A 19,844-nucleotide genomic window follows, 5' to 3' on the forward strand; every position below is an offset into this window, starting at 1 on the left:
GGAATCCCTGTGGCACTGGTAAGATCATGAGCCAACCGGCCCCACGCCTCAGCCCTATATGCTCCCCACAGGACCTGGCCCTGTATGAGTTGGGCCTCATGATTGTGGACTAGGAGCCAGACCATGTATCTGGACTCCTCAATGCCCCACCTCTGTGCTCGAAAGCAACTACCCTCACCTACACCTGACATTCTGGCTGCAAGTCAGTTCTACAATCGTTTATGCTGTGTATTCCCACCTATGGGGCTTATATATGCCGTTTTTCCCACACTTATCTGTGATTGGCCATTTTGGAGTTGTATCCACTTCACAAAACCTGCTTTGTCATGCTCCACTTTCTATTTATTCCTATATATTTGCTATTACTGCCTTTCTGAGTACAGCTGTTGTAGCTTAGTGGTTCAGTACCTTGACTATGGTGCATGGTATCCTGGGTTCAAACCTGGTCACTGCTTTTTTATTTTATGACTGTCTAGACAGGCTAGGGGGTGTGTCTGTGTAAAGGCAGTTTTGTTACAGCTTGCTCAATGTTGCCTGTTGGTTAGCTTGCGTAGCTCCGCGCAAACGGGGTGCACTGGTTTAAGCCTCATTTGGCTATCAGCACGCATATTATGCTCAGCTCAGCTAGGGTCACACAGTCTCAGCGTGTAAAACCACTGCTCAGCTATGGGCACTCATTTTGCACCTGTTAAACCACTGCTCACCTACGGGCAGATTCACTCACCTTGTTAAACTGTAGCTCAGCTATAGGCACGTCTGGCATTTTTTATTGTTTTGTTACCTCACATTTCTTCAAAATAAATGGACTATTTCATTACATTTTACATAAAATGTGATTTTATATGTGTACATGTTTGTCAGGGACTTGTTTCGTGCTTATTTTGCTAAAAATAAAACTTGGTGTTGTGGGGGCTCGAACCATGAATGCCTGCTCTTCAGCTGATGTTTCTACCGCTACGCTATTGCTTCTTGGCTTATTTTGCATATTTAGTTCTTATATGCTTTCTCACTGACTGCTAACTGTAGCTGCGCTACGGGCACGCCCGCGCAAACGAGCGCACTCACGGGCAAACATCTTTACAATTTAAAAAAAATATATAACATGTTCATTTATATATTTTATGTTCATAGTCTGTGGGGGCATGTGTTGTGTTTATTCACATTTCCGTGGACTCTGTCGTGGGTGTTTACTTTGGGCACTTTTATTCTTCTGGGGGCGTGTCCACTTGCAGGGCTCGGCCTACGGACACGCCACCTACTGTCTTACATGGACCATGTTAGCCTTAGGTGTGATTCAGCATGCTCTCATGAATATGCAAAGCATGCTGACATCACACCGTTTAACTGAAGCCTCCGTGTAAGAGTTATAACTCTTACACAGAGGCTTCGTGAATCCTTGCCAGTGTCTTTCTCTGTTTGTTTGACATGAGGGATTATGTGTTTATTATTTAGAATCATTGCTAAAATGATTACACATGATTAGACAGATGACTCCAAACAACAATGGCTTAAAGTATTAAAAGGGAAAAGTCAGAATGAAAATTTAAAGTGATTTCTGTATTCCATATATTTTGCCTCATCAATAAACTCTAGATTATGGTTTGTAGTGGGATTTGTTTCTTCTTAAATAAATGAAAAATGTGGAAAAAGTGCCAAAACATGTACTAATAACCAAAAATAAGGCATTGGAAAATTCACCAGAATAAAATCCACCACTTTATTGAGCGCACGCTATAAAGTTCAAATAAGACACATACAGAACACTTTAACTGAATCATTGCATTTTTGTCAATGTAACTTCACGAAACAAAGTAGTTGGAAAGTAACTGAGTGTACAAAGTACAAATAACTGAGAAAAAAACACTCATTTAGGCACACTGGCCACCAGGAAAGTCCAAACATCCATGAGCTACCAAGGTAAAAAACAAGTTACACTGATGCACCCCTTTGTAATGACACCATTTTGTGATGGATTTTTACCGAGATACCCACCTCATGAAAAATATAATACAGACTTATAGGGACATTTTTGCTAGTATGCCTAATAGTCCTGATGTGTTCTTTGGGAAATTGAGGTTTAATCTGAGAAGGGGACGGAATTTTAAGAATATTTTTGAAAGTCGTAAAGTTGAGTCAACTTCCAGAGTAAAGATAGGCACACACAAATCCAGAAGGTGCCTCCAATGCCCCTATGTAGCCAATGTGGATCAACTGTATTTGGTAGCTCCTGTTGGGCTGTTAAAAGCTAAGGGGTATTTTAATTGTCATTCTAAAGGCGTAGTATACCTTGTCTATTTTTCCTCATGTTTTGCATTTTATATTGGCAAAACGGAAAGAACTTTGAGACAGAGAATTTATGAACACTTCTATGAGATCTCTAAGAAAAGAGAAACCAATGCATTATTTAAACATACTTTGTTATGTGAGGACCATTCTTTTAAATTTTGGGTGTTGGAGCAGGTAAAATGTTTTTTTTTTTAGGGGGGGGGGTATCGTGAGTTAATGTGCCAACTAAAGTTTGATGCCTGCTCAGCCCCTGGGTTGAATGAACACTATTCCATCCTAACAGCCTTAAAGAAATAAGTCTTAAAATAAGGCTATGTTATGGGGTGCTTATATGTTCTATGGTTATTGAAGCTTTTTTTATATGTACATTTTTTATATGTACATTTTTTTATGTGTGCTTTCTTATATAGTCAGCTTGACCACAGTATAACAACAACATTTTCAATGCTGTATTTTTTCATTGCAGCATTCTTTACTGTTGCATTCACTGTTGTACCTTGTTAAGTTAGTCAATTAGGTATTGACCAATGGAGTGTTATGTTAAGTGGTTTGATAATTTAATTGTTAATCAATTAGTGCTGAGTTATTCTGATGAAGTTCTCTTGTGGAATGAAAGCACTAAATCTGTGTGGTGTATTGGAACATTAAATAACTTTTTTTTACCTTGATAGTTTGTGGATTTTTGGACTTTCCTGGTGACCAGTGTGCCTGGCTGACTGTTTTTCTCAGTCAATGTAACTTCTTCAGATGAGCATACCAACTTCTACAACCCCTTTTATACAAATTCAACAATTCACAATTAATCAATTAACCATTTGTTGACTTTATACTGTGTTTTAAATGTGAAAGTTAAAACGTTCTGTAATGTCTTATTTGAAATTTATAGCATGAGCTCAAGAAAGGGGTGGATTTTATTCTGGTGAACCTTCCAGTGCCTTATTTTTGGTTCTTTGTTTCTTCTTACTTTGGCCACTTTTCCTTGGGCAATGTGACATAACCATATCAGGAATGTTTATTTTTCAAAAATAGAATGTCATACTGTTATACAATAGATCTAAAAACATTGACAATTTGAAAAATTATCTTATTTTTCTATGTTTAGCTCTGGTCCCGCACTGGCCACTAAGTCTGCCACAATCACTTTACAGGCCCATTCATTCTTTTAAGGGCAAGACTTGCATAGTTCACTTGTTCAGCTAGGGGTGTGAGTTGAACAAACAGAGAATATTGCTATTATCCACGTAAGGATTGCAGGGATTTTTTTAATTTTGTGCCAGCCATTTCCCTGTACATTCTAGTGATAGGTACCTCTTGGGTGGGGTTGTGTAATGGGCATTATTTACATGGGACTGCTACTTCCCTCTGTAAGTGATGTAAGACAAGTGTCCACTTCCCAGAAGCTAACACTTCTCCTGGGTCTTCTATCTCTACAGAAGCTCGCCAGTAAAGCAGGCATTCCTTGGGCATGTAGCCCCTATCCTACATCCTCAAGAGAAATAAGTGGGCTCATCTTCTCAATAATTTTCCCATTGCTTCTCTAGAGCAGGGGTTTCTACTCAATGCTGGGTTACCTGGGTCATAGCCCCACCTCTATCCTTGTATGCCATGGAGCTATTATTTATCTGTATTTCTTGCTACTATTAGTAAATTTTATTACTGGTCTCCTCAGATTTCTCATTTCAATCTCTTGCTTTTTGAAGCATGTTGTCATTGTTTTTCTTTTTATTGCTGCTGACAAGGACCAGTTAAATACTTTCAAACTTTATTTTCCATTTTCATAGTCAGAGATATCATCCATGAAGCAGGCATCAGTAAGAATGGCCACATATTAGATGACAACATGAAAGGTAAGGATATGCTATGCTTTTTTCTAGTTAACCTTTATCTTAAATAAATTAAAAATGCTGTTACTAAGGCAAGTCTGTTTTCTTTAGGATACCAGAGCACTTATAAACAATCCATACTGCAAGAAACCAGGACAATCAGAAAGAAAGTTTTTCCAGGAAGAAATAAACAAGAGGAAGACTTGTTAGTAGAACATTATACAGAACTAAGAATAATAACCACTTACCAGCGTACATGGGGTCAGGCTCAGCATGAGCTCCTGCTGAAAGGAAGTGAGCATGAAGGACTCATGAAGAAAACATATTTAAATAAGTGTGAAAGGATCACAGCAAATCAACTTTTCAGGATATGTTATGAATCCAAGAGATTTCCGCAGATCGTTCTCATTTTAGGTGTCCCTGGCATTGGAAAAACTACAATGGTGCAGAAACTGTTGCTTGACTGGATCCAGGGAGATCATTACAAGCAATTCATGTTTGTTTTTTTGTTCAAATTCCGAGACATGAATCTCTGGGATGAGCCTCTAAATTTGGCTGAAATGATTCTGAAAAATCATGCCTGCTTACGTAACATTCTAGCAGAAATACTCAAAAAAACAAGCACAATATTGTTCATATTTGATGGCCTCGATGAAAGTAAATCTCCCTTGGATTTCACAGAAACACAACTCTGTAGTAACATTTGTCAGAGAACTAGTGCTTCAAACATTGTTTCAAGCTTAATGAAACAGACTTTGCTGAAGGGTTGTTCAGTTATTGTAACAAGTCGTCCAACTGCTCTGGAGAGAGTGGAATTGTCCTGCATTCATCTTTGCGCTGAAATCATAGGATTTCTGGCAGAAGAAAGAAAACGATATTTTAGAAAACAGTTTTATGATGAAAGAAATGCCTTGGATGCCTTTCATTATGTGGAACAAAATGATATTCTCTACACAATGTGTTTTAATCCTTCATATTGCTGGATAATCTGTTCTGTTCTTAAGCCATATTTTATAGGAAATCAAAATAAATGTACCTCATGTCCCAAAACTTTAACTCAACTCTTTGTTCACTTTTTGAAAAATATTCTTACAAATCACATGTCAGCAGATAGCTTGGACCTTAAGGAATTGCTAAGTAAGGTTAGCAGGCTGGCATTTAATGGAGTCTGCAACAGACTTCTAGTATTTTATGATGCTGACATAAAACAGCTGAAGCTTAAGCACACTCAAGCCCTCTCTAGTTTCATGTTTGAATTCATGATAAAAGAAGAATATCTTTGGAGAACAATGTACTCGTTCATGCATCTGACTGTGCAAGAATTCCTTGGTGCCCTGTCATATTTCCTGAATTCAGAACAAAATATAAGCCAGGTTCTTGAAAATGACACTTTCAAAGATGGCCGTTTAGAGATGTTGATATGTTTTTTGGCAGGTCTATCTCACCCCCCTACATCACATCTACTACAAAAAATCCTAGGACACTTTCCAGATGAGAAAAACGCTGAAATATTGCACTGGCTTAAAAGAAGAGCTGAATACTTAATCCTGACAGAAGGACATAGTCACAAGAGGGAACTACTAAGAATTTTTCATTACTTACTCGAGACACAGAACACAGAACTAATTAAACAGACCATTGGAAAGATTGCTCATTTAGATTTCAGAGGTGTACTATTTAACCCAATGGATTGTTATGTTTTAAACTACATTATAGTAGCTTGCAACGGATTTACAAAACTTAACCTGAGTCTAGCATCCTTCCCAGAAGAGGGTGTCCGGAAATTGATACAAGCCATTAGTCTCTGCATGAGCATCAGGTAACATCTTTGTATATTTATTTATTCTGCATATGCATCAGATAACATATTTGTATCTATAGTTATTCTTCAAGGCTATGTATGAAGTGTGAGAATATCTTTAAAACAACAGAAAGAAATGATAAAGTCATATTCATGTTTAAAGTGAAATGCAAGCATAAAATAAGTATGCATTACAGAGGAATAAGACAGCTTTTGAAATATTCTTGGTTGGTAACTGTTGCCATGGTAAATAACGGGCACATAAATTAGTTCATGGTGAAAATCATTCTTTCAGTACTGAGAAGCCAGAAAATGCTTCTGGTCACGCAGAGCACTCAACCTTTTAGCACAGAAAATCTGGACAAAGCCAGAAATAATGGGAGACAAAGCCCCAAAACAGGGACACATTTTAAATATTTCTGTTATAAACTCAAAAGTGGGTAAAATAAAAGGTCTTGCATTACCATGCATTTTTTGAAGGATATGGAGTCTGAAACTCAAATGCCTGTCATTATGTAGTGAATTCAGTTCTCAATGATTTGCCACAGAAATGCAGAAAATCACAAATTTTATTTAGAACAGACCAAAAATATGAAACAAAAAGCTGGGCATTCTGCAAAAATCTGGTCACTTAAGAATATGTTTTGATGTAGTCATGAAAATCTGTTCATTTCCATTTAGGAATATCAAATGTTGCATGGAATATCTTGTCAGCAGTGACATCATTGTTTATTTGTCATATTTCCTGCAGACTGACTTCCATCTTCCACTATATTTTCTCAGTTTAAAATGACTTAAAAGTATGAAAAATACAGAGACTGTATACATAAGTAATAAATGAAATGACTTGTGCATTGATAGGTAGGGTCTCTTTTAAACAAAGCTTTGCAGAGCATTAAGTGTCTTAGCAGGATGAGTATTTGACAGGAAGCCTCCAAAAGGTAGTAACTAAAACCTCCTAATGGATAAATCAACTGAGTTGCATGTCGGGAAAGACTATGGTAATGTAACAAAGGAGGACTATAGCTATGAAATACATACACTGGTTAAGGAGAAAAGTGGGTGAGAACTGATTATTTGAGATTGTAATATGTTCAAGAGAGCTGTACATGGAAGTCAGTTTGTGAATTTTAAGATGATGAATTTTGCTGATGAGAAGTCAGTTGTTGGAGGGGTCCCTCCAAAATGTGTGAGACGGAGGAAAGTCATGGCATCTTATAACACGGTTGTATAATGTTAGTGCTATGGAAAAACAACCACACAGAAACAGAGGGATACATTAGATATGGACAAAGTAGAAATCGAGTCAAAATTATTAAAGCTGGATAGTAGTTATTCAAAACATGACAGGGTTACATGGGTCTATATTAGAACACCGAACATTCAAAATGTCGAGTGTTCTAATATTGAACCCTATGAATCAAAAATTTAAAACATCAAACATTCAGAACAGCAAATTTTTTCTTAGGGAAAAAATTTGCTGTTCCAAAACACATACCCACAACACAAGTACACCAAACAAACAGCAGTCCACACACATACAGCTAAACCCTTACACCTAACCCTACAGTAAACTATACATACACCACTAACTATCCACTTACCTTAACCCAAACCCTAACCCTAAGATCCGTTACTATTGCACAGTTACCTCACCCGCGCCCTAACCCTAACTCACCTACCCCACCCTAACCCTCACTTCCACACAATCGCACACTTATCTGAACCCGACCCATAACTTTCCACCACAGTGCTGAAAATACTGAAGCAACAGAAATGGACAACCAGATTCTTTCCCTAGGAACAAATTTTTTTTTTGTTTCTTCGATATTTTCAAATGGGTCGATATTAGAACACTCGAAATTTTGAATGTTTGGTGTTCTAATATAGACCCTTACTAAATGAGGTCAAAAGAATCATCCAGAAATGTATTACTGGAGTTGGTCATACAGCTTCTGGGCAGCATACAATAGAAAGCAATCTGTAGCAGTGCAAGTATCTCTGCAGGATTACAAAGATTTTGTGCTATCTCTGGTGTGTATATTCCTAGGATACTGGACCTACTGCTGAACTCCATGCTTTAGCTGTTACTGGTCTCTTCCATTTGGTGAGGGCAGAGCAACATCTAATGGAACTAGTTTTTGTAGCGTGTTGGTCTCTTCAGAGTAGCTTGGGAGAAGGGATGCATCTGCATGGACATAATGTAATCAGGGAAGCACAGGAAAACGGAAATGAATGGGTACTTTGTCTGAAGGCTGACAGAGAAGGAAGAGGTCTAAAGCTGGATGTCATTGCTGCTAGTAAAGATTGGTGAGTGTCACTGGTTAACTGTATGACATGAGACTGGTTGGTATAGAAACAGGGAGAGGCTGTTTCACTGGAGCATTAAAGTAGAATCCAAGAGTGTAAGCAGAAAAGTGTCAAAGATGAAAGGCAAACATAATGTGAAATTTATGACTGAATGTTTTGTTGACTGAAGAGGTAAACATCTCAGAGATATACTGTTAGAAATGGCAGTGTGAGGTGAAAGGAATAGAGAGAGAAACAGATTCTGTTTAGTGAAAGTCATGCCATTTTACTAATAACAATTATATATATTTGTTTACTGGCGTAGTGCAACAAACTCAAATGGACCATTTGCAGACACAGCCCAGGTGAACAGGATCATGAAATGAGCAAAACATATTTGCAGATACATGGATATGCTAAAAACAAATGTGTATATATAATATATAATATATATATATATATATATATATATATATATATATATATATATATATATATATATATATATACATATATATATATATATATATATATATATATATATATTTATAAGGGTCCCCTTCGGTAGAACAAACTTTTACAAGTTCGAACCTCATATGGCCGAGACCATATGTTCAAACTTGTAAAAGTTTGATCAGACTGAATGGAAATCTCCATACAGTGCATAATGGGAAGATTTCCCTTTTCCGCAATGTAGTGTGATCTCTGAGTTGTTATAGTTAAGAGGGGTGTGGGGGCTGCAGGGGGGGTGTTGCCCCCCTGCTAGAGATGTTTAGTTTTGTTTTTTGTTATGTTTTTACTTTTTTATTCAGTGTTCGAACTTTTACAAGTTCGAACATAGGGTCTCGGCCATTTGTGGTTCGACTTTGTGAAAGTTAGATCTACTGAAGTAGATATATATATATATATATATATATATATGTATTTTTTTTCAAATGAAGAATCTGTTACAACATTTAGCTTAAGGAGAAGTTTACAATGTCAAAACATGGATGGAAAATAGAATTATGCTTAAAAAAGCTTTATTTTATTTATTTATTGATATTTGATTACTGGGAATGTCCGACTGGGTAGGAGTCAAATTTCAGTGGAGGCCCAGTGAGAAAAGTTTCAAAGTACTACAAAATCCCCGGGATTCATGAAGCTCGGCGCAAGGCCGGCGTTAGGTTTGCGCCGACCGTGCGGTGTACAGATGGTGCAGTAGTGCCATATGCATATTAATGAAGGCACGCTGCTGCCACAGCCACGTGCATAGGAAATGAGCGCGAGTGCATGGGGTGTGTCGAAGTGCCGCACAGAGGTATGGAAATGTCAGCTGTTGACGTGCAACCTAAAATGCTGAATATTACAGTTGGCCTACAATAGTAATCACATCTGTCAGTGCCCGTGTATGCTGAAACGTATGCAAAACATGCAAGACAGTTCTTGCGAACACAAAATTAATAAGCAAACACAAATGCACGTTAGTGAATACCGAGTCTCCATCTCTCGAACAAATGACATTTAAAACTGTGTGCTCGTATTCTGATGCAGTGTTGATAGTTAAACCAAGTGGAAGTGAAACGCATCATGTTAACGTGCCACCAATAGCTAAGTCTATGCCAATGGTCAGCGTTACCACCTGTCCCACATTGTGAGGGATAGTATACAGCTGGGCAATTGTGTCCATACCAAAACCATTATAAATGTAAAATATCCTGCGACCGTATGACATAATTATGTCCCACATCGCATGTAATAGTCACATACAATAGTTTTTTCCATATGTAACATACCACATGTCACAAGAAATAGAATAAGCAAGTAAACAAAACAGAAGGAGAAAATAAATTGCTACAACAATAAGCTAACATGTAGGCATAAAACAAAAGTATTATCCGTTGTACTGACCATGGGTATGTGTTGTCCTGTAGAAACTGATCTGTGTCCGGAATATATCCCATCCTGGCCATATGAAAAGGTGGCAACCCTACCAATGGTCAGAGCATTCGGCCAAAATCCGCCCATATGCGGTCCAAGCCGTTCTTGTCAGGATGTGTCAAAGTTGAACGGGTATTACCCGGGTGTACCTACCATATCATGAAAGATAAGTATTTGTGTGTACCTATGTGTGTGATGTACAGCATGTGGAAGGTGAAAAATGCCAGGGTAGTCCACACAACCATACAGGTACCTGACATATGTAGTTTATCCAATGTGTACCCTTGACCGTGCCATGGGCCATCAACCAAAGAAGGGATGGATGGAGTGTTTGGAATATGTGTGTGTGGGGGATTGGTAATGTTATAATCCACAAAGGCGAGACTGTGTTCGATGCACAATAGGTGAACTGGAGGTGTATGAGGGAGCAGCGGGAGAATCAGAAAGAAACACAAAGAACAAACATACACATCTGCAATACAACCTGACAGGCCATACTGTACAACACAATCACACAAACATATGAATATTAAAATGTGTGATACACATGTACAGAAACGTCACCGGCACATACCCACAGAATGGTCTGGATGGAACTGAGCCATCCAACTGCAACACACCTGGATGCATAATTGAATACCCATCATCCCCTCTATAGCACACAACCCGGCCCCATTCCTGAACGTCCACCAAATCCAGCCATACTCGGGCTACTAGCTTGGCGCAGCCATATCTACACATACTGACCACTACTCATATGTAGTAGGCAGTGTCACCCTAGGCAGTGTCAGGATTGCAAACTATGTATCCCTTGCATGTAAAACCCCATCACATTTTTGTACGTCCAGAAAAATCGAAGGTTGTTTTCTTGTTCAAATTTTGGATATCCCTCATGGCCCATCTCAATACCGGAAGATTGCCAAATTCCGGTAATAACGGCCACACAGGTAAAAAATGCACTCTCCAAAGCTAAGAATACAGAATCCATGGGACCAGATGACATCCTGGGCTGTGTACTACATGAACTACAATATGAACTGGCACCTCACCTAAGTGTCATGTTTAATCATAGCCTCACCTCAGGTTTCGTGCCCACTGAGTGGCGCAGAGCTACAGTTATCCCACTCCACAAGGGGGGATTCACCTTGGATCCCAGAAACTACCATCCCATCAGTCTAACAAGCCTTATCTGCAAGGCCATGGAGCGTATTATCATGGAACTTATAAACAAAGACATTGGCAACCTTCAAACACTGGATCCCACCCAGTTTGGGTTCATGAAGGGCCGATCTTGTCTCCTGAACCTGATTGACTTCTTCGAATCAGTCTCCAGAGCCATGGACAAGGGTAAGGTGGTCCACACAGCCTATCTAGACCTTGCCAAGACCTTTGACACCATCCCCCACTCTGGAATCATAGATAAACTTACTAAGTTGGGCATTAATCCCTACGTCATTACTGATAGAACCCACACTGTAAAAGTAGCCAACTCCAAATCCAGCTCCAGACAAGTGACAAGTGGAGTACCTCAGGGTTCAGTCCTGGGACCGCTCTTGTTTGGCATCTACTTCTCTGAAGTACAGGCCAGCATGAAGAGACTCTGGATAACACAGTTCGCAGATGACCACAAACTGGGAGCTATTATTGAATCCCCAAATTATGTGGATACTCTACAAAAGGGCCTTACAGAAACAGATGCTTGGTGTCAGAGTCATGGGCTCAAGCTCAATGCCAAGAAATGTATAGTTATCCCCTTTGGGAAAAAACATGTACCCATGAATTACCATATAGGTGGCAGTACACTAAACACCGAAAGTGTGATAAGAGACTTAGGGACACAGGTGGACAGTGGTCTCACCTTCGATAACCACATTGCCACAACAGTCAGGAAATCCTTCTATGTGGCACACCTCATCACTAAGGGCTTTTCATCCAGAAAAAAGGAGGTCATTGTCTCACTGTCTTCATCCCTCATTAGACCCATTATAGAATACAACACCCCATTTGGTATGTACCTCTCAAGACATCTGCAACAACTGGAAAGGCCACAGAAATACCTCACTAAAAGAATCACAGGCCTAAAGCAGATGCCCTATGCTGACCGCCTTAGAAAACTCCAGCTATACTCTGTCACATATTGTCTACTCAGAGGCAATCTCTGCTTAACATATAAGGCCATGTCAAACCCAGAGCTGTTGGACATGCTACACTTAAAGAAATCCCAATCCCTCAGAGCCACACACTCCAGGGATCTAAACCTTGTCATCACAATAAACAAAACAAGCTGGAGGGATAGGTTTCTGATGCAGAGACACCCCAGACTCTGGAATAGATTGCCCATACATGTCAAGAAGAGTGCCTCTTTGGCCCTCTTCAAAAGGAATCTTGACGATTAGATGGGAGAAAGGAAATTCACCCTGGGGATCACGTCAGTTGCCCTGCTAGACAGGGGTCCAGGGAAGTAAATAGTGTGGGAAGAAATAGCCAGGGAACTGTTATGGCTAGGCTTATATAGGCCCTAGGGCTGATAGCCTAGTACCAACCTATGAACCTATACACCTATGAACCTAAGATAAGTATCCTGAGTAAACATCAGACTTGGTATCACGACACGTTGTCCAGTCCTGTAGACATCTGGACACAAGTTGTATGAGACTGCTCAGCTTCCAGCCGGTCATGCAGAACCTACTACCCAGGATCAAACACCTGCCCGTGATGCACGTCTCCCCACATGAATTATCGAGAAAATATACTGTACACAGTCGCATAGTGGCACTTGGAAATAGGGTGATTAAGGCACTGACGTAAGCAGGGTACCTCCTGTCCCACTTTGTGAGGGACAGTCCCTGTTTGGGTAGGTGTGTCCTGAGCAAGAATGATACAATGGCAAATGTCCTGTGATTGTAGGAAATAACTGTGTACCATATTTCATGTAACAGTTGCCTAAAACAGTTATTTCTGGATGTAAAATACATAAATCGTACAAGAAACAGAATAAGCAACTAAAGTGCTACAGGAATAGGCTATCATCTAGGAAAATAATTAATGTTCTAAACCCTGTACTGACCGTGGGTATGTGTTGGCCTAAATAATCTGGTGTGTCCAGAATATATCCCATCCTGGACATATGAAAATGTGGCAACCCTACCAATGGTCAGAGCATTCGCATAATAACTGGCCAGCCTCTTAATCACTCATAAAACCAGTGACCTTTGGATGAAAGGTGTTGAATGACACTTGAATGAATAATGACAATAATTAAGAGTAATAGACGCTTTTAACTTCAGAAAATAAGTATTAATACATATGCTCTGAATCTGTCAACACGTTTCAAGTTAATAGTACTAATATTGTAGAAGTGTCCGTGATTGTCCCTGATTTGTCATTGCCTTGACCCTGTCACTGTTGAGATCAGTCCCTGTGTGTTTGAGAGGTCCGTACACATATGTACACCAACTAACTGCCATATTTGTTGACAGTACTATTGAATACCTGTAGTGAAGTCATAAGTGATGGCCAGAATAATATCCTTCGGATATAGGGAGGTAAAGGTAGCGGGGATGCGCAGTGTACATTCAACTGTATGGGAAATGTAAATAGGTATGTAGGTGTATGTACAGATATAGATATATATATATATATATATATATATATATATATATATATATATATATATATATATATATATATGAACATGGTCACAATAAAGCATTCATAATGAATGTGACGAGAAACACCAGTGGAAACACCAACCCACCCTTTATTATGTAGTGGAACCACCCCCCACCCTATATTATGTAGTGCCAACATAATAATCTGGTCAGAGGTGCCCAAACCCCTGTGTCTGTAAACACAGGTAGAATGATAAAATTGGGACCAACTCTGTCCATGTGCTATGTCTGACATTTGAACAGGTACAGGGCAGTTCCGGTCACCAATCGGACAAGCCTAAACCCGGATCATCACATGAACACCCTGACAATCAAACACACGTATGTGCCAGGACTATAAGCTTTGGAGTTCTGAATATCCTTGGAGTGAGTAAACATGCAGCATGGGTGGAGTGAGTAAACATGCAGCATGGGTCCAGAGCAGTAGGGAATAGGGAATGTTGCATGTGTAGTACTGCGGTTTTCCCAGCAGGAGAATGAATGCCTGCTGTGTAAGTGAAGCAGTGAGGAGTATGTTAGGGTAGCTATGAATCATGGGTATACAGATAAATGAAGCAGAACACCAATCGTGTAGTGGTTAGAGCATCCACCTAATGTAAAGGCATTCCCGGTTCAAGTACGACTATAGCACATATAATTTTCTTGTGTAATGAATGCCTCTGTGCTGTAAAGCCAACATTTAAACATGTAAAGGTGAACGTGTGTTTCGCATTGGGCCATTAACCGGATTCCTTCAATCAAAGTGGTACTGTCATAATGAATAAGGCACACATAAGCACAAAGAAGTGGCAGTAAACATATGTAACTCACAATAAGCATATGCAAGTCGCCTCTTGGCGTAAGCAGCTCCCAGCATAGCAAATGTATGTTGTTATGTACAGATGTAACTTATATATATATATATATATATATATATATATATATATATATATATATATATATATATATATATATATATATATATATATATATATATATATATATATATATATATATATAGTACTTACGTATTATCACAACCAGATTTTCTTGGTTGCTAAATTTACATGCTGCAATGACAATCATTGCGGGAAACACTGTAAGGTGCTATTTTACGTCCTTACTGATGAAAAATAAGTTTGGCTTACATTCAGGAAATGAAACAATCATGCAAGTGTTCTTCCTGTTTTGCATGCATTACAAATGCATGCTTCAATTGGCAGGACTGCTGTCTTACTGAGAAAAAGAAAAGTTTAACTGGGAGGAAGGAATGCTGAGAAGAAAAACATAGACAACTGTTATTCTAATCCCTTAGAACTGCCCAATAACTTTACATTACAAATTGTTCCTGTTCCTAAAAGTAATGTAAGGTTTTTGGCCAGTTATAAGGAATTAGAATAACATTTTGAATAGTAATCAGGTCTGCCCTATCATTACTCATAGTTGGCATTTCTACTGGACAAGGATATCAGTAATTGCCTGTTCATCTTCACTTTGCTGTTTGGGGAAACAATTTTGTTCGAGTTTTCATGCAGCCGCTTCCCCCAACAATCAAAATCCTGCAGTGGGTGCATATACACTGGTGAGCGAAACAGCATCTGAAAATGTATTCAATTCACCATCCAAACTGTGATATTAGACACTCATATGAACTCATATTAGACACACTTAAGAACCCAACCAACAGGATGATATCAGCCATTATAACTCAAGCGTGCATCTGCAATGCACGCATGACAGGGAGAGAGTTTCTCAAATTGTCTTTGTTCCTAAAAGTAATGTGAACTTTTTGGTCGTTGTAAGGAAGTAGAATAACAGTTGAAAGTGTTTCATGTACTTGGATCTGTGGATGTATGCGCATATCGCTCTGGTTGCGATAATATATATATATATATATATATATATATATATGTGATTGTAGATATACACATGTACATAACTAGGTTACGTTACAGCAATTATGGGTAACATATGTTCAGACTGGGCATATGTTACTGGGAGGTCCAATAAACAAATGTTTACCTCCCACACCGCCCACCTAGGCCGGTCAGACATACAGACACACAATAAAGGTAAATACACTGCTGCTTTCCAAACCACCGGCAGGAAAGTACTAGTGGGAGAGATCTGCAAGGTCTACACTTTAAACATGGATAACGGGATCCCTTGCGGGACACCAAATATTCAACATACAGGCAAACCTGTGATTATCGATGTGAGCAGGATGTAGCTGTACACGGAACAGTAGGTTGTTCAAGTGTAATAACACATGGGCTGACAAAACGTACATGCGTACCGAGACGGAGAGAGTGGGCAGTGTGTAGGGGTGTGTTCATAACCCAGCTGCGCTCACAGTAAGTATCTGTCATGAGTGCTGTAGAGGGATGTCAGGTAGGTGAATCATGGGTATGCAATAATGGGCCTAAGTGTGCAGGTGTTGGTTGGCAGAAATGTATTAGGCTTGCCCAGTGGAAGCAATTAATATTCCTATGTGGGCACTGCTGACGCTCATACCTCCCAAACCTGAAGAGCATATCTACTGGATAGTCTGTAAACCATTGGGGGAACACGTAGGGAATATATCAGTGCCCTGTACCCGATTATCATGGACGTCCATGATTACGAATCAGAATCTAACACAGTCCTAACTAAACCCTTCCAGAACTACTGATATTAGGTGGACAGGTGGCGGAATACACGTAATGACTAATGACAACATGTATGAGTCATAAACAGCATGTACCTCAACAAATGTGAACAAATACATATGTCCTGTGACTGTCAGTGTGTCAGGTTAATAGAATCAATCATCTAAATGTGTCCCTCTGGGTGTTATGCAGTGTCCCTGATACAGTGTTCATTCTCCCCCATTCATATGTGAGGTCTGCTAGTGACAGAAAGCGCATATTCCGCCAACCACCTTAGGTAGATGATAGCATAATAGTTTGGGGTTACCACCTGTTCGCCTTTGTGAGGGACACTCCACTCTGGCCAGTTGTGTCCTGCAAAATGAATGTTACGGCACATGGCCTGTGATTTCTGGAAAACAGTTCATATATTGTTTGTAGTGGTTGCATAAAATGATTTTGTTGTATCTGAAACACCTAGATGTTATAAGAAACAGTATTAGCAACTATAATGCTACAAGAATAACCTTAACTAATGCAAACCGGTGAAGTAGTCAATTTTCTACTGGCTGTGGGTATGTGTTGCCTTGCCAAATCTGACATCTCTACATATAGGTCCTATAGGGCTGCCACCTTTCCAAATGGCCAAAGTGGGACCTGCTCCATAGAAATGTCAGACATACCAGGTCAGAACATACCTACAGCCATGCATAGTACAGAAATATACATATTAGCACAAATCAAAGCTTAGTCTAGCAGCAGTCAAGTTGCTTATGCTACTTCACATAACATATCGAAGTGTCATTAATACAATAACCGTTACATGCAACTATTAGAGAAACATAGAATATAATATTGTCCTCTAATCAGGACATTTGCTATGGCTAGATTATTCTCGTATGACACATATGCCTAATGAGGGACTGTCCCATGCAAAGTGGGAAAGGTGTTACTCCTAAAGTCTCACTTCGGCCAATTTAAAAGGTGGAAAACCTATAATAGGTATGCGGTAGCATGACCCAGCAGAAAGATGCGTTTCCCAAAACAAATTTACATGTCAGCATTGCAGAGTATCGGTTCCCATGTATCAGCCAGATGGGAGCAGATTGTATGAGGAATACATATATAATATGATTATGTCACTGGACAAGCTGCCGATTCTGTACAGTCGAATGCCTGCTGTCGCATAATGGTCAGCCATACCCGATACTGTAATCATGTAGACCGATGTAATAGGCAGCACAAGGGATCATGCCCACCCAGCGTGAGTGACAAATGCAAGCACCAATGTCGGTGCACGTGCAAGTGAAGGAGCGAGCAGGTGTAAGCGTGTTTGTCTACCAGTATGTGAGTAATGCACTGTTAAAGAAATGTGGAGTCTAAACAAGTATAAGGAGCTGTAACCAGAGGTCAGCAGTGCTAAAATACCATGCAAAGCCACGCACAACCGCTCCCACCTGCTGGAATGTGCCTTACCCACTCCGTATCCAAAGGCCTTGTTCTGTCCACAAGCAAAGAACTGTCCTTTGCAAGTGTTGGTAGCAACACCCTGCGCACACAACTGATTTGAATTACCACGGCATATATACAGACAATACACAGTACCACACACATACCATACAGCACAGTCATCCAACAGTATAGCAATGTACTGGCAGATATGTCTGGACCAGTGGTGTTTGCAGACCTGGCCGTCTTGTGTTTAAGTGTGTGAGCATGCCCAGTATGACCGTTACGCATGTTGTCGACTGACATTACCATCATACCTTCATGTGTTTGAGCATGCCCAGTATGGTCAACTGGATCGCATGTGTCACATGTCCAGGTAGTCAGTACTGTGGTGCCAACTCCTGCATTGTACACTGACAGGTGGCATGCTGTGTTTGCAGGGTAGCCAATGGTCATGTGGCATTGACTTTTGCTACATTTCTGCACAGCGTGGGGGGACATCCAACTGTATCCTCAATCCTACACAGCACCGAGGGTGGAGCACATGACTTTCATATGTGTATGTTGGAAGGGGGGCACAGCTGACAGTTGTACACTTTTGCTACTACTGTACTCCTATGCCAGGTACACCATTTCAGTGTGTGGACCTACCTAATTTGCTGGCTAAAGGCATACCAGTGTAGTTCAGATCCTAGCTTTAATTACCAGCATAGTGGTTTCAGACATCCTAGCCTTCACAACCTACATCCAACTGCCTGGCCTGCTGTAGTCTGGGTGTGTGTCTGTGGGGGTTGGGGTCAGCCATTGGGCATATCCAAAGGCCATTGTATAGCATTTGTCTGTATTGGTCTACACCTGTCCAGCTGTATGAGACTTGTGTGGGCTGTATGGACACACATGATGTTCAGCCCATAACCTGCAGTGGGTCAGGACACCCTGTGTACTACTGGCTACTGTTGTGACCCTGGTATGTGCTACAGATGTCATGGTGCCACTATGGACGTGAACAGTCTGCTGCCATAACAGTCGGCCACCAAATTCTCTTGTATGCTCACATCCATACCATAGCTACAGGTAAAAACACATTCCAATACAAATGCCAATTGGTAGGTTGATTGACTTACCTTGGGGGTATGCCAGACCTGAGGATGGTGCTGGAGGACTGCCTATGTCGGATGCACACAGTGCACTTCCTATACATGGCTGAGCACAGGTAGTGTCATGTTTGGCATCCCTTTTACTGTCTGTGCGAGTCAGAGAGGGTGAAATTCCCTGGGTACCTACTGTGTCGATGCATATGCCAGGTGTTGCCTCTTTGCCAAATGCAGGTCATACTGTGCACGCCTCCTTTCGTCTACTGGGTCCAGCTCAGGTAGTTCCTCTTCCGAGTCACAGTGTGCTTGTACAGGTTTTGGCATTGCTCGGGGGGGAGGCTGTGTGGCCCTGCTCCATGCTGTTCCTGCTGCAACTGTTTCTGCAGGATCATATTGTGTAGAATAGCACATACCATAACAATTTGGGTGCATGTAGCTGGTGAATACTGCAAGGCTCCACCGGATGTGTCCAGACACCAGAACCGTGACCTGAGCATCCCAAACACACTCTCAATTATATGTCTTGCCTGTGCGTGTGCCTCATTATGGTTTAGTTGTTCAGGTGTGTGTGCATTGCTGATGGGTGTCATCAGCCATGACTTCAGTGGTTGCCCAGCATCTCCCACTAGGTGACTGTAGGGAATGTCCATACTGGCAAAGTTGTGGTACAGCTGCGTCAGATGCCATATATCAGAATCGTCATAGCTTCCAGGGCAGCCAGCACACACATTTAGTATAATGCCCTGGCCATTGCATACGACCTAGCTGTTGGAGGGTATGCCCCTGCGGTTAATGTAGGCCCTACCCCTCTCACCGGGTGGCGCTTTGATGCATACATGCATGCAGGCTATAGCACACAGTACCCCAGGGTAGTCTGCCATTTGGTGGAGGAGACGCATATTGCT

At 40.5% G+C, this 19,844-nt stretch overlaps 1 protein-coding gene across 1 annotated transcript in view; it reads left to right on the plus strand.

Moving 5' to 3' along the window:
• Positions 1-5,932, plus strand: part of LOC122795064 (NACHT, LRR and PYD domains-containing protein 3-like) — a 133,050-nt gene extending 127,118 nt beyond the window's left edge. Inside the window, exons 2-3 of the mRNA XM_044063639.1 lie at positions 4,068-4,133; positions 4,221-5,932. Of these exons, the coding sequence (XP_043919574.1) occupies positions 4,068-4,133; positions 4,221-5,932 (1,778 nt within the window). The remainder of the gene's footprint in view (positions 1-4,067; positions 4,134-4,220) is intronic.
• The last annotated feature ends 13,912 nt before the right edge of the window (positions 5,933-19,844 follow it).

Source organism: Protopterus annectens, chromosome 2.part1, assembly GCF_019279795.1.
Source record: "Protopterus annectens isolate FY-2018-M chromosome 2.part1, PAN1.0, whole genome shotgun sequence".
NCBI classification, from domain to species: Eukaryota; Metazoa; Chordata; order Ceratodontiformes; family Protopteridae; genus Protopterus; species Protopterus annectens.